This window comes from Cervus canadensis, chromosome 20 (assembly GCF_019320065.1).
Source record: "Cervus canadensis isolate Bull #8, Minnesota chromosome 20, ASM1932006v1, whole genome shotgun sequence".
Lineage (NCBI taxonomy): Eukaryota > Metazoa > Chordata > Mammalia > Artiodactyla > Cervidae > Cervus > Cervus canadensis.
The window spans coordinates 12,784,989-12,798,603 of NC_057405.1; the positions used below are offsets into that span (position 1 = coordinate 12,784,989).

Sequence of the window (13,615 nt, forward strand, 5' to 3'; positions counted from 1 at the left end):
TTCTGTACAGAGCGCGCTCAAAATTTTTATTTTAGTAACGTGATCCTATTTCAAGGGGATGTGTGTTGGCTTCCGTAAAGGTTGAGTTCGCGGCACTACTCTTCAGACTACGGAGGGGCCCCAGGATCAAATGAGCCAACTGGCGGGTTGCTCAGCGCACCCAGAGCAGGATTTCAGGGCCACGAGAGTCTGGCCCGAACTTCCACAATACTCCCAGCTTGGGTCTCACCGAGCGCCTCCAAGGGCCCCGCCTCCAGGGAGACCGGACTTCGGTGAAGTGACTGGTCTGGATGGAGAGAGAGCGGAGACCTTAGCTGACCCCGCAGCGTGGGGGGCGGGGGCGGGGGGGGGAGGTCTTTGTTAACCTCGGAAACATCGCGCCCCCTTCCGGGGGACACTTGCTTAGCTCTACCTCCCTCGGCTAGTCCCGGTGTTTCGTTCCTTCCCCGCGGCCTTTAGGGAAAAGCGGCGGCGAAGTCCAGTTTACGTCCCGCTGCTCCTTTATTTCAGCCACAAGATGGCCTCCCGACAGGATTTATGCAATGCTATTCTTCGAATGGAATCCTTTGATTCCATTATGTTTTTAACAGGAATTATGTTCAGGTATCCAAAGTACCCATTTCTAGACTAGGAACTACAAAGAAAACAAAAATGTTACGAAGATAAGATACAGTATTTGTCAACTCAATGTTGGAAAGTCTTTCTAGAGAGTAGCAGGAAACTTTTGCATTACTGAACAGAGTACACCAAGTATCTAAATTGTTTCATTGGGAATTGTGCAAAAGGAACAGCAGCTAACAGTAAAATAAAATGTTAAGAATACGCCTAGAAGGATAAAAAAAAATGATAAAGATCAGATGGGTGGATAGATGTCGTTTGCATGAAATTCAGCCTTCTTGTGAAGATACTTGACACCCAGATGTTCCTGAATCAGTGTTAGAACAAAGTCCTTAATAAGTAAAGATCTGCTTGGTCCTCAAATCAAAACCACCCACAAACTACAACTTCATCCTGGGAGAAACATTCACAAAGTACACCTACCAACACCATGAAGTGGGTACATAATATTACTGGAGGCAAAAGGAAAATTTGGTTCCTTTGATCCTTGCCCTAATTTCTCAAAAAAAAAAAAAGACTAGACAACAGTCTAGTGTGATTTTTCTATTTTATGTTGTTTTGGTTGTGTCCTGTGGGACCTTAGTTCCCTCACCAGGGCTTGAACTCCAGCCCTGGGCAGGGAAAGCACAGAATCCTAATCACTGGACCGCCCTGAAGTCTCCCTGGTGTGATTTTTTTTTTTTAAAGAGAATTTTAAAAGTTTATATTTTATTTTAAAAAATATTATTTTTGGCTGTGCTGGGTCTTCCTTGTGGTGAACAGCTTGTTATTGAAGTGGCTTCTCTTCTTGAGGGGAGCACAGACTCTACATGCATGGGCTTCAGTAGTTGAGGCACTGAAGGTTCCCTAATTGCAGTGCACAGACTTTTGTTATTCCACAGGCATGTGGAATCTTCTTGGACCAAGGATCTAACCCATGTCCCTTGTGTTGGCAGGCAGATTCTTATCCAGTGTACCACAGGGGAAGTCCCCTTAGTGTGATTTTTTTTTTTTAAACCACTTTATGAAATAAAAACTAGAAGCACATTTACCACATGTTATCAGTGGTTGTCTCTGATTTTCCTCTCTGATCATTTTCCAGGTTTTTTGCCTAGGCCCTGATTTTCAAGTTTATTTCTCCGAGAAACATTCTAATCAGAGAAACATCCTATCTTCCATGTGAAACCTGATTGCCCTAGAGAAACTTTCTTAAATTCCTACTTTCTGTAATTATACTTGTTTGCTAGTTTCCTTTAACATTGAAACAATTTTCTGGTAGGTTTCTGTTGTTTCCTTTGAATTCTGTTCTCCAATTGCCAACATACTGCTTAGCATAAAGAAAGTTCTCCATTTGTCCAATGAGAGAGTTATTAAATACCTCACGTTTGTGCCTTCTGCCAGTTTAATGAGGCACCCTCTGCAAACAGTTTGCCAGACCAGGAAATGAGTTTTACATTTCCCTCACCACTTTCATTGAGGATTTCCCTGTCAGTTTATGATCTGAAGAAGACATCAGGCATATTGAAAATATGGGGCATCAGCTTACAGTTTATTTGGCATACATAGGAAACTAATATTGGAGACTAGAAACATGGGATTTTTATGCAGTGGTAAAACATTTAATGTAACTATCACACACAATAACCTGGGAGGCAGAAAATATACTTACCTGAAATTTGAGCAGTTGAAATTAAGAAGTTGAAAAATAAGTGTGTGTTGGGTATTACTGGATGCATTTGGCAAGCTATTATTAAAAACGAGTGGAGCTCAGAGAGCAATGGTTAATTTGTAAAGCGGAAATGAGGGAACAGAGGCAACCAGAATTTGAGCCTCATATATTTGTGATTTTCAACTCCAAGCAGTAGGAGATAAACATTAGAAAGCCTATTAAATGACAAGGGATCATTAAAACTCAGCCTTGCAGCAAAGATCATACCTAAGGGTGTAAACATCATAGTTATTTGGAATTTTTCAATTAATTAGGATAATTTAATTTTTTTTCTCACTTGGGAAAAAATAATGTAAGGATGAAAATGTAGTTAAGAGGATGGCTCTCCCATCAAAGCTTATAGACAGAAGGTACCTGCCATAATGTCAGGAGAGATGTATGGAGGTAGGAAATCAAAGAAATAACACCCAACCCAAGAACTACTTGTCTTGAAAAAAAAAAAAAAAAGTGGTATTGGCATATAAATCTGACCAGGAACAAAGAGGTTTTACTAAACTTTTAAGAGTTGTAGTGAAAAAAGAAACCAAAAGCCTTAGCTAACAGAACTTGTGACTATTCCAAACTTTAAAACAAAACTTCAGCTCCCAATTATCTAGGAAAAGACGGGAAAAAAAGCTGTACAACTTCCAAGGATGTCATACTCCTCAACAGCCATTCAAATGTAGCCAAACAGTGACGTCTGAGTCACAGAGAACAATGGAGAAGGGAATTCTTAAGAGAATGGGGGAAAGGGCTGATAACGAACATTTCCCATACCCAGGGTAATGACACTGTCTCCATTCTTCCTCCCCTTTCTGAACACGGATGTTTCTTGTGGTAACAGTGCCACTGGTTTCACCACGAACAGTAAGTGTGAGGACAACAGAACATACTCGTGTCCTGGGTCTGCAGCCTGACCAGTGGGAGCAGCACTCAGACCTGACATAGCACTTCCAAAGAGCCTGGTTTTGGAAAAGTAGATGGTACTCTGGGGCTTATCTCTTGAGAAGACAGTCACCGTGCTCCACATGCAGAAACAAGAGCTGAGTATTTGGTGACCAGAGGGCAGATTCTGAGAGACTTCTAGTGCACTCACAAGCCCATTCGCCTTTTCTTCAGAGCCCTGGGAGACTTAACTCTTTTCTACCCATTCTTCCTTGCACTCAGACAGGGCTATGTGACTACTTCTGGTCACCGGGGTGTGCGAAACACATCTAAAGTGAAGAATTTAATTGCTCGTGCAAGAGCTTTGGCGTTCTCTTCCCCTGCCGCAGTGAAGAGGCCTGGTGTTCAGATGACAGAGCCAGAACGCGGTGAGTGGGGATGATGGTCACCAGTTGACAAACAGTTGCTTCTGCAGATTGTCTAGATTCTCAGTGGACTTTGGGTGAGGAAAAAATAAACTATTTTTTTTTTCCTCAGTGCACCTGGATTTATTGTTAGAACTAAACTTTTAATGTGGTAAGTCATTGTTACTACAGCATAACCCAGCCTATTCTAATACATACGGGGATGCAGACGTTTTAGATATTTCCGCTTGAGTACAACTTTAAAAATGTATGAAAATGGCTTCAGGGAATTCCCTGGTGGTGCCATGGTGAGGACTTCACACTTTCACTGCTGAGGAGGTTGGTTCAATCCCTGGAGACTAAGATCCCACAAGCTGTGTGGCACAGCCAATGTTTAATTAATTAAACATCTCATATAAAAAAATGGTTTTAAAATGGCTTCACAGGGTCCATGAACCTCTGAAATTACATACAAAAATCTGGGGCACATATTTTTCTAAGGAAATATAAATGTCAAAATTTCCCTTCCTAGCCTCTCTACTGCCATCAGCAAGAGTGCAGAAACAGCCCAAGAATTAAAACCTTCCACTTCCTCCAACATTCATAGCTTCTCTTTGGGAGTATCAGGACTAATACCATCCATCTTTTATCCCTAGAACATCCTTCATCTCATGGAACTTAATTCCCATATGGCTCTGTGGGTAATGCTGCTTGATTTTTCTCTGTATCATTTAACATTTGAAATATCTTTTCCTTAATTTTCACTCCTTAGAATGTCCATTTCCTCACTTTTTGGAGTGGTCAGTACTGTATCCCCAATGCGTACCACACAGCAGATATTCAATACTTATGAATGATGGTCTATAACATTCAATATAATCTCAAAGAGCTTCGTGTCCTAAAAACAGTTAAATGAAAAAAGGCAAACAAAATATTTCCTAATGAATTATTCTGCCTAAATAACTCAGTTTGAGAAACATTTGAAAGGATGAAGACTCACCCTTGTTACATACTGCAATGAAAATGAAAGAGGCCCGCAAAATATTTTATTTTGAAATAATAAACTTCTGAAAATATGAAGGATATTTTAAATATAGCTAAGTAAGCTGATACAGTGTTGATACACAAAATATTCTGTCAATAATGTGCATTGAAAAGACTCCAGGACCAGTCTTGAAACATAAATATGAATTTAATATTTATTTTGCATGTTTATATAGTAAAATCAAAATAATGTTCCATAAGTTACATAGCTATTTTCCAAAAACACTGTGGAAAAAGATAAAATAGTAGGAATGATATATAATCATTATTACTCAAAATTAAAAATATAGTTATCTATCTTTTAAATAGATTTGAATTAATGCATTTCTACATGAACCAGAACATTTTAAATATCTAAAAATAGTCTTTCTTAATGCAATAGATCATAAAGAATCACATTTATTGTACACATCTGACTTAGCCTTATTTCTTCAGGTAACATGCAGACAAATTATGAGGATGAATTTAATAAAAGTAGGCAAGATACTATTTTATACCTCAAAAATAAGATGAAGTTGATATATTTCACAGCTTAATCCTCAGGAAATTTTATTCAGATGCCATATAAAATCATTGACTAAAGTCACACATGCGAACTAAGAGCTCTTAAATATATCATAGTAAAATAGCTTTGTTGGCATATTTACAGTAAGAAAACAGCTATCACCTACGCTTAGAACTGACACCACTCTCCATGGCCATTCAGAACGGTGGCCTTTACATCAGTTTTAAAAGCATTTCATGACAAAATCTTAAATATAAACATACTTTGGTTATGTCAAAAATATTCACATAATTTATATATAGTCAAAAATTTATCATTTTAAATATGGAATAACGAGGGAAAACCGAAGTTATATATACACTGTAAGCCAGTTTCTAAATAAAGCTAAACTCTCCTCTTACTTCTTAAATTCATCTGGCCAAACACTATGGTAGTTGTTTTGAGGATCTGTAAACATTCTCACTGATTCATATTATTTCCTGAGGTCATCTGAAAGCTACTGTCACTAAATTAGCTTCACAATTTAATACCCCTGCAAGTGTGCTTTAGAAATATTCAACATAAAAGCAAAAATTTAAATGTAGATCCATGTGTAACTTAACATACTTTCTCTCTTACAAAAGCTATTTTTAATCAATTCTTAGATCTCAAAATTAAATTTATTCCATTACTAGCAGACCTGGAAAAGCAAAGCTTTCATAAACTTCAGGCCATTAAAAAAAAAAAAATTTCAGAATTAACTCATTTAACACTGTGAAAATGAAAATAAAAAGTTTCTTATTACTTCTGGAATAATGTCTAAAATTCACACAGGCCTCATTTTAAAACATGTTAAAATAGTGCCAGTGCAGTGCCTGACTCCTGGATGATGTTAAATAAGATATATACTTAATGAATAAACATGAAGTTAAGCATAAAAACTACTGTAGCACTTGAGTACTGAGTTAATGTTCTGAAGCTACAATGTATCACTCAATGAAAAGTCACTCTTAACTGGTGTTCAGAATAAAGTTTAATAGATCTCCTAATTAACAAATATAGCCCTAGTTCATGTCCTAGCATCCTATCAATGAAAAAAGGAACTAGGCACTTTCCCTGATGCTTGTCCTCAGGGATTATTCACCATCTCTACTTAACCGTGTAATGGATAAGCCAAGAGGAAACAGAAAAGAATGCTCATTTCTTCCCCTTCTTCCTTCTTTTCTTTCCTTTCCCTGTTTCTTTCCTTCTCTTTTTCATCTATCCATCTGCCTATCAATGAAATAAGAAGCAGGTGACATCCAATGAAATGTGCATGCCTCTTAATGGTACTTTTCTAGGAGAAAAATGAGGCAACTTAACATTTACATTTGGGGGAGTGACAATTACATCTTGGTAAAAGATGGCTGACTTGAATAAAGTGATTTAACTAATAGTTTTCCAACAAATTTCACTGCTCTGGTGCTGAAGTCTTCAATGTTAATGGATTAAAGTTAAAGAAAAAACCTTTAAACACTGTTTACCTTTTATAGGATACAACCTGAGTTTACAGGTTAACTTATATAAAGATATATTTTTCCATCATTTCACTGTTAAAAATCAAGGAAATCACTACTACTGAAATTTTGACAGCTTAAAAATAGTTTATGCAATGACTTTTTAAAGCTCTGAATTTCATATATTATCGTCTTTAACACTAATCACAATTCCATTCATCCATATAGCAAAAGGCAAAACTAATAACCTTGATAATATTATATACACTTAAATATTAAGAAGGGTCAGAATCTTGGTTAAATATTTCCACACATTATCTTATAGCCACTTCCTTAAGAAGAGGAGAATGAACTAGGGCCAGGCACTTACCCAGCACCTGCCTGTACTATCATTCGTGAGCACGAATGATGAGGATGCTTGAACCATGCAGTTATGTGTTTTTATTTAATAATGTAACACCAAAGTAGTCATTTTTTAAACATTTAAGCCTAAGGAATAGTAATATTTTCATGGCAAGTTTTGACAGCTTAATAACTTGTTTTCTAGGAGTGGGGGGAAATACCATCATTTTGCTATTAATTATTTTAAAAGAAAATCAGAAGTATCAACTTAATGGTCCATTAAAATAAAAACAAAACCTAGTTGAGCTTTCTAATGATGCTTAGTAAAGGCAAAAAGTGATCTCAGAACCCCAAAATCATGATTAATATTTATTGCTCTACAGAACTAGAAAATGCATTATATTTTCCTGTTAAGTATAAGAATATAATTCTCTATCATTTACAACTATGATTTGGTAATTTACATTTCAAAAGTATCCTATGGTCTCATATGGATTAACAACTTCTATTTACCAATTCTGCATGTAACAATTATCTATAAATACATTTTGATCTTGGTTAATCTGTAAATTATTCTCAACTCCACCATGAATAGGCTGAAAATAGTATATTGATAAAATATTTTAGTATTTTTCTAGTTCTCAAAACCTCAAAGCAATAAGCTAATCAATGTTATTTGTAAATCCGTATTACTGAAGTTACAGTGGTACTTTTTTATATGGTTGAGTCATATAAACAGTGATAAAGTCACTAGGCCAACTGTGTAAGTTTATGTTACAAAAAGGGCTTCTTTCCCTGATAGCTCAGCTGGTAAGGAATCCCTTGCGATGCAGGAGACCCTGGTTCCACTCCTGGGTCAGGGAGATCCCCTGGAGAAGGGTTAGGCTACTCACTCCGCATTCTTGGGCTTCCGTGGTGGCTCAGACAGTACAGAAATCCGCCTGCAATGCGAGAGACCTGGGTTCGATCCCTGGGTTGGGAAGATCCTCTGGAGGAGGGCATGGCAACCCACTCCAATATTCTTGCCTGGAGAATCCCTATGGACCGAGGGGCCTAGCGGGCTACAGTTCACGGGGTTCACAAAGAGCTGGACTCGACCGAGTGACTAGGCACAGCACAGCGCATGTTACAGCTGTGCTTCCCACACAGCCGGGCAATGTGCCGCTGGGTAGCCCTGAGATGCTTCTAGGTGGAGTGCTGCATGAGTGAACAACCTTTCTTTAATTTATACATTTATTTTAGTACTTATTAGAAAAAATATAACTAGCACATAAAATGCGGAATATGATCAAAATAAGACTATTGTTTAAAAAGGCTAAAAAATAAGGTTAAAAATAATAAACAATGGCACAGGAGATATATATACATACACACACACATATATGTGTGTGTGTATGTATATATACACATATATATAATATATACACACACACACATGAAAACAGAAAAGTGGTATGTGACTCACATTTGTGAAAGGAAGGATTTGACTTAGCCAGCATCATTTCTGAATGCCTGCAATAAGTCACATTATAAAGGAGTTAACTGTTATGAATTCTGTTATTTTTTTCCAGGACAAATACGTTTTTAAAAACGTGTTTATGTTTATATTAAGGATATAAGTTTGAAAGCATTTAGTTTTGTTTTACTTTAGTTTCGTTTTTGGCTGCACCCCACAAGGTATGCAGAATCTTAAGTTCTTTATGCAGGGGCCCAACCCTGCAGTGGAAGCTGAGTCTTAACCACTGAAGCACTGGGGAAGTCCCTGAAAGCATTTAGTAAATTTACTTTAAAAGGATTCACCAAAATGGTAACAATGTTCAGGAACGTTTGAGGGACATGCTATTCCTACAGAAAAGACTACAAAGGCACATTGCATATTGTGGTTAACACTGCAGCATTTAAATAAAAGTGACCTAAACAATCATTATCACTACTAATTAACAGATAACTATAATATTCTTTCATAAAAAAGAAGGTATGCTTGTGCACTAAGTGCTCTTGATTCTGGAACCACCTGCACATAAGTGTCACTAACATGGACCCACTGGCTTGCTGATTCGCTATCAGGTTCTTTCAAACCTAACAAAACAAAAAGTATAATTTTACAATAAGTACGTTCTGACTTTAACAGAAAGTTATCATTAACTATATGTATCTAATGTTAGACTTTATTGCATAAGGCTGTTTGGGGTTAAACCTCTTCCAAAATGAACTCTTTCAAAGCATTAATATTAAGAGCATTTAAATATCTAGTAAAATACTAGATAGCCTTATTTAAGGAAAAGTACATTTACACTAAAAGAGAAAGAAAGAAATACATAGATGACTGAAGCAAATTTTTAACTCCAGCTCTACTCTGAGGACCTGGTATATCTTCAAAAACTACTGATACTGTTAAATAAAATGTTATTCCACTGCAATGCACGATGACTTAACACCTTGAAAAACTGGCTGCCATTTTACATGATGTGAAGGGTAGTTTTATGATATTTAAGATTATCTAGGTACTCTTTAAGGTATTTCTCACTTAACAAAATGAATCCACATGAAGTATCCATGAAAAAACTTACTTCTTCCAGAAAAAGAATAAATTAATTTGTTTTTAAGAATAAAATAAACTCAGGGTGGCATACCAGGTACATTTTTCTTTCCAGTGATGTGTTCCAGTAATTTCCTGGAGGGTGTTCTCACTTTCACGTAAGCGGTGTAGTGACCTCCTCTCATTGAGCCACTATGTTCCACTACGCCATAGAGACCATAGAGAACTTTACCTCCCACACTGACATTCTTTTAGACAAAGAAAAGAAAAAAAACTCAATTAATAATATTTAGTGAAATCTTATTATAAGGAAAATTAAATCAAATGCACATCCCACTTAAAATAAGAGCAATTAACACTACACTGGGTTACTTGCCCATAGGCTGCTGCTGCTAAGTCGCTTCAGTCGTGTCCGACTCTGTGCGACCCCACAGACGGCAGCCCACCAGGCTCCCCCGACCCTGGTATTCTCCAGGCAAGGACACTGGAGTGGGTTGCCATTGCCTTCTTCAGTGCATGAAAGTGAAAAGGGAAAGTGAAATGCGAAAACTTGACCTTTTTTCTGTTGCCTGGGCTGTCGGGGAAAAAGAGTGCTCACATATGGGAATGCAAAAGGGTCGCTCTATTCAGAAAAATTTCATGTTATTTAGCTAAGCTACATGTGCATTACTCTTGGATTTATCAATCCCTTTTCTAGGACTTTATCTCGTAGGTACCATGAGCAATATGTAAAAACACATGCACCAGACAAGTGATTGCAGGATTATTTGTGAAGCCAAAAGACTGTAGACTCAAAAGTGCATAAATTGGGGACGGCTTGAATAAACTATAATGCATCCATAGAATAGAGTATTATGCTGCTTGAAAAACAGAGTGCAGATTATCTCTAAACACTGCTATGAAATACTCTCCAGGATACAATGTTAATACGGTAGAAAAAAAGGATACATCTTGTAAGCTATAATTATTAAAGAGGTGAGATATTATATATATATATATAATAGATATGCATTTATTTGTTTATATTTTTAAAAATTATAGATGGATAAATAATAATTTGAAGAAATGATTATCTCTAAAGGAAGGAAAGAAACAGGTAGAACAGACGTGGAGAAAACCTACAGTTGTTTGAATTTACCTTGATTTACTCACTTGACTTTAGAACTACATAATACTTATGTAATTATTAAACAACAAACAAATTTAAGTAACAATCCCTAAAAATGAAATTTTAAAAATAAAGCAAATGAACATCCAGTTGGTGGTATAATCACTCTGTGAGCAACCATAGGGATCACGTCAAAAGAACCCAGGAGCCAACCTGAAGAGGCTCTCAGTGGCCAACAATGGGCCCACCAGATGTATTAGACTATGAATTAGAAGAGTGCAGTAAATGGAAACATAACTAGTGTGTTAAAATCCATGAATTCGTAATGATAAATTTACTGACCACAGTTTGAGAATGACAGTAAATTCATTATTCTGAAAACTGGCTTAAAAGGGGGACAGGGAAAGAATTGAGCATTTATCCTGCCTTTTCTAAAAGAACTATAATGTAAAATAACTAAAGAGATGAAAGGAATTTCTCTTTATATAGAAGTATTCCAGTAAATAAATGAAGAAAGAGTAACAGGATACCACCATTCTGTAATTGTTAATGAACTCATTGAGCAACACTGGTTGCTAACATCACAGAAAAGTAAGTGGCATTATGTGCCACCTGATGAAAGAAGAGAACACTCCCTATGAAACAGCCTTATCCGGGGTTGGGGTGGGAGTGGCGGGGTGGGGTGAGGATCTATTCAAGCTTCTCTTGATCCAACTACCTATTTGTAGGAAATCAAGAGGATAAAGGAATAATCACCAAAATCTAAAGTCTAGGAAACTACCAGAAAGATGACCCAGTTTCTTCAACAAATAAATTGCAAGGAGCAGAGATGGGAGAGGGAAACTATATGTTAAGAGAGGTATTTTTCAATCATGACATGTAGTGCTTACTTGGATATTAATTCATTTCAAGAATTTATTAGACAATTGGAAATATGTATGCTAGAAGATAGAAAGTGGAAGTGAAGTCCCTCAGTCATGTCCGACTCTTTGCGACCCCATGGACTGTAGCCTGCCAGGCTCCTCTGTCCATGGGATTTTCCAGGCAAGGATACTGGAGTGGATTGCCATTCGTTCTCTAGGGGATCTTCCTGACCCAGGGATTGAACCTGTGTCTCTCGCACTGCACGCAGACTCTTTACAGTCTGAGCCACTAGGGAATCCCAGAAGATATAAAAAGTACTGCTAATTCTTTTAGCGTGAAAGTGGTATTGTGGTTATGCTTAAAAGGCGGGGTGGTAATTCTTATCTTTTAGAGACACAGAGAGGAAAAGATTTATGAATGAAAGGATACCTGATACTTGCTTCAAATAATGTAAGAAGAAAAATTAATATAAAAGGAAGACGTAGATGAATATGTGGATGGGGCGGGACTGGCCATATATGTAGGGTCTGGGGGTGAGAGGTTCATTTGTACTGTTCTCTTTGGTGTTGGAAATTCTCCATAATAGGTACTTTTAAAAAATATGTTTTTGTAAGTTTAACACACAGCCTGCTAGACATTTTGTTTGCCACATTATCATATTCTATGAATGTATCAAATTCTATGAATACTGAATGTAAACAACTGGCAGAAAGTGCTGGTATTCCAGAGTAGATGAACTGGATTCACTGAAAAACTGCATTTAAGATATTTTTGTCTTGATTGATCAATGTATTGAAAATATTAAGTTCAATAAGTTTACGTACCACAAAACCTAGACTGCTAACCAGAAATGGCAAGCAGGACAATATGTGAGTTACCCCAGAACTGTGTGGTTTCCACATGGAAAGCAAAGTCATCAATTTCACCTACAGTTAGTTCTCACATATAAGCACAAGCAATTATAAAGCAGCTTGCTTTCTATGTCTGATTATTAAAGTATTAGTAATTTTAAATTTGTACTCAGTTGGCAAGTACACTAGTCTCAGTTACGTACATGAAATGGCATGAAAGACAATGCACTAGTACATTGGTTTCCAAAAGAGAAGAAAACTCTTCAAATGCTAAAACTACTGCCAGTTAAGCAAGTCATTCACAAGGAACAGGAGAGGGCACAAAATCTGCTTATTTCTCTCAGCAACTATCCGACTCTAGCAGCATTTACAAGCAGCTTTGATCATGAACATCATGCCTCACTCATGCTTTATGCATCTTTTCAACTTATTCTGTCTCCCAAAGGACAAATGTCATATTCAGTGTACTAAATGTTGGATGGAAGAAGAAAGGGAGGAAGGGGACAAGAGAGACAGAGGGTAGGAGGAAGGGAGAAAGACATGGTCTAATAAACAATACATAGGATATTCTAAAGCATATTATTTGCAAGACAATTAAATATCTTAATAATATACTATACCTTACAAGTAGCAGAACAGAACGGCGCTAAGTCAAGCATAAGTGGAAAATCTACATGTCTGTTTACTTTGCGAAGACCCAAACCAGCCTAAAAAAAAAACATTGTCACAAACTAAGTTTATAGATCATTGGGTTTGTTAATTTTAATTAAAACCAAAAGAGAAATCCAAAAAGTTCATCTCTTCATAGCTATTAAAACATCAACAATTCAAAACTGATATATGACCAAGTTCTCAATTAGGTTTCATCGACTTATTGCAAAGATCACTCATTTACATGGGTATTTTTACCACAGACAATATAAAAATAATTACTTTCACTGTGCATTTCAACACTGAAAAATAAACTCAATGTGATTAAAGCTAAGCTATTGACACATATGCTACCTAAAAATGTACTCAACTCAGACTCTTCAGGAGTCAGGAGTCTGCTGTTACAGGCCTGACTGAATGACTGGTTAACAGTTAACCTGACTCTAGACAACCTTATCTAGAGCAAGGCAGCAAATGGGTATCAATGGGTGAGATTAGCTCATTTTCAGTTCTAAAACTCAGTGATACTCATTCATTAAAAAGAAAAAAGCCAGAACACTCAAATAATTTTATCAATAAAAGTAAACATTATATATTATATAAATCAAAATGAATCCTCATGTTGATTAAGAAACTCTACTT

The 13,615-nt window shown here is 36.7% G+C and overlaps 1 protein-coding gene across 3 annotated transcripts in view; it reads right to left on the reverse strand.

The window, feature by feature from the left end:
* Window positions 1-8,374: 8,374 nt before the first annotated feature.
* USP45 (ubiquitin specific peptidase 45) overlaps window positions 8,375-13,615 on the reverse strand; it is a 52,332-nt gene continuing 47,091 nt past the window's right edge. For all 3 annotated transcript variants that reach the window (XM_043439387.1, XM_043439386.1, XM_043439388.1), the window contains 3 exons: window positions 12,943-13,029; window positions 9,594-9,747; window positions 8,375-9,039 (listed from right to left, as the gene is read on the reverse strand). In XM_043439387.1, the coding sequence (XP_043295322.1) occupies window positions 8,909-9,039; window positions 9,594-9,747; window positions 12,943-13,029 (372 nt within the window). In that variant the 3' untranslated portion in view covers window positions 8,375-8,908. The remainder of the gene's footprint in view (window positions 9,040-9,593; window positions 9,748-12,942; window positions 13,030-13,615) is intronic.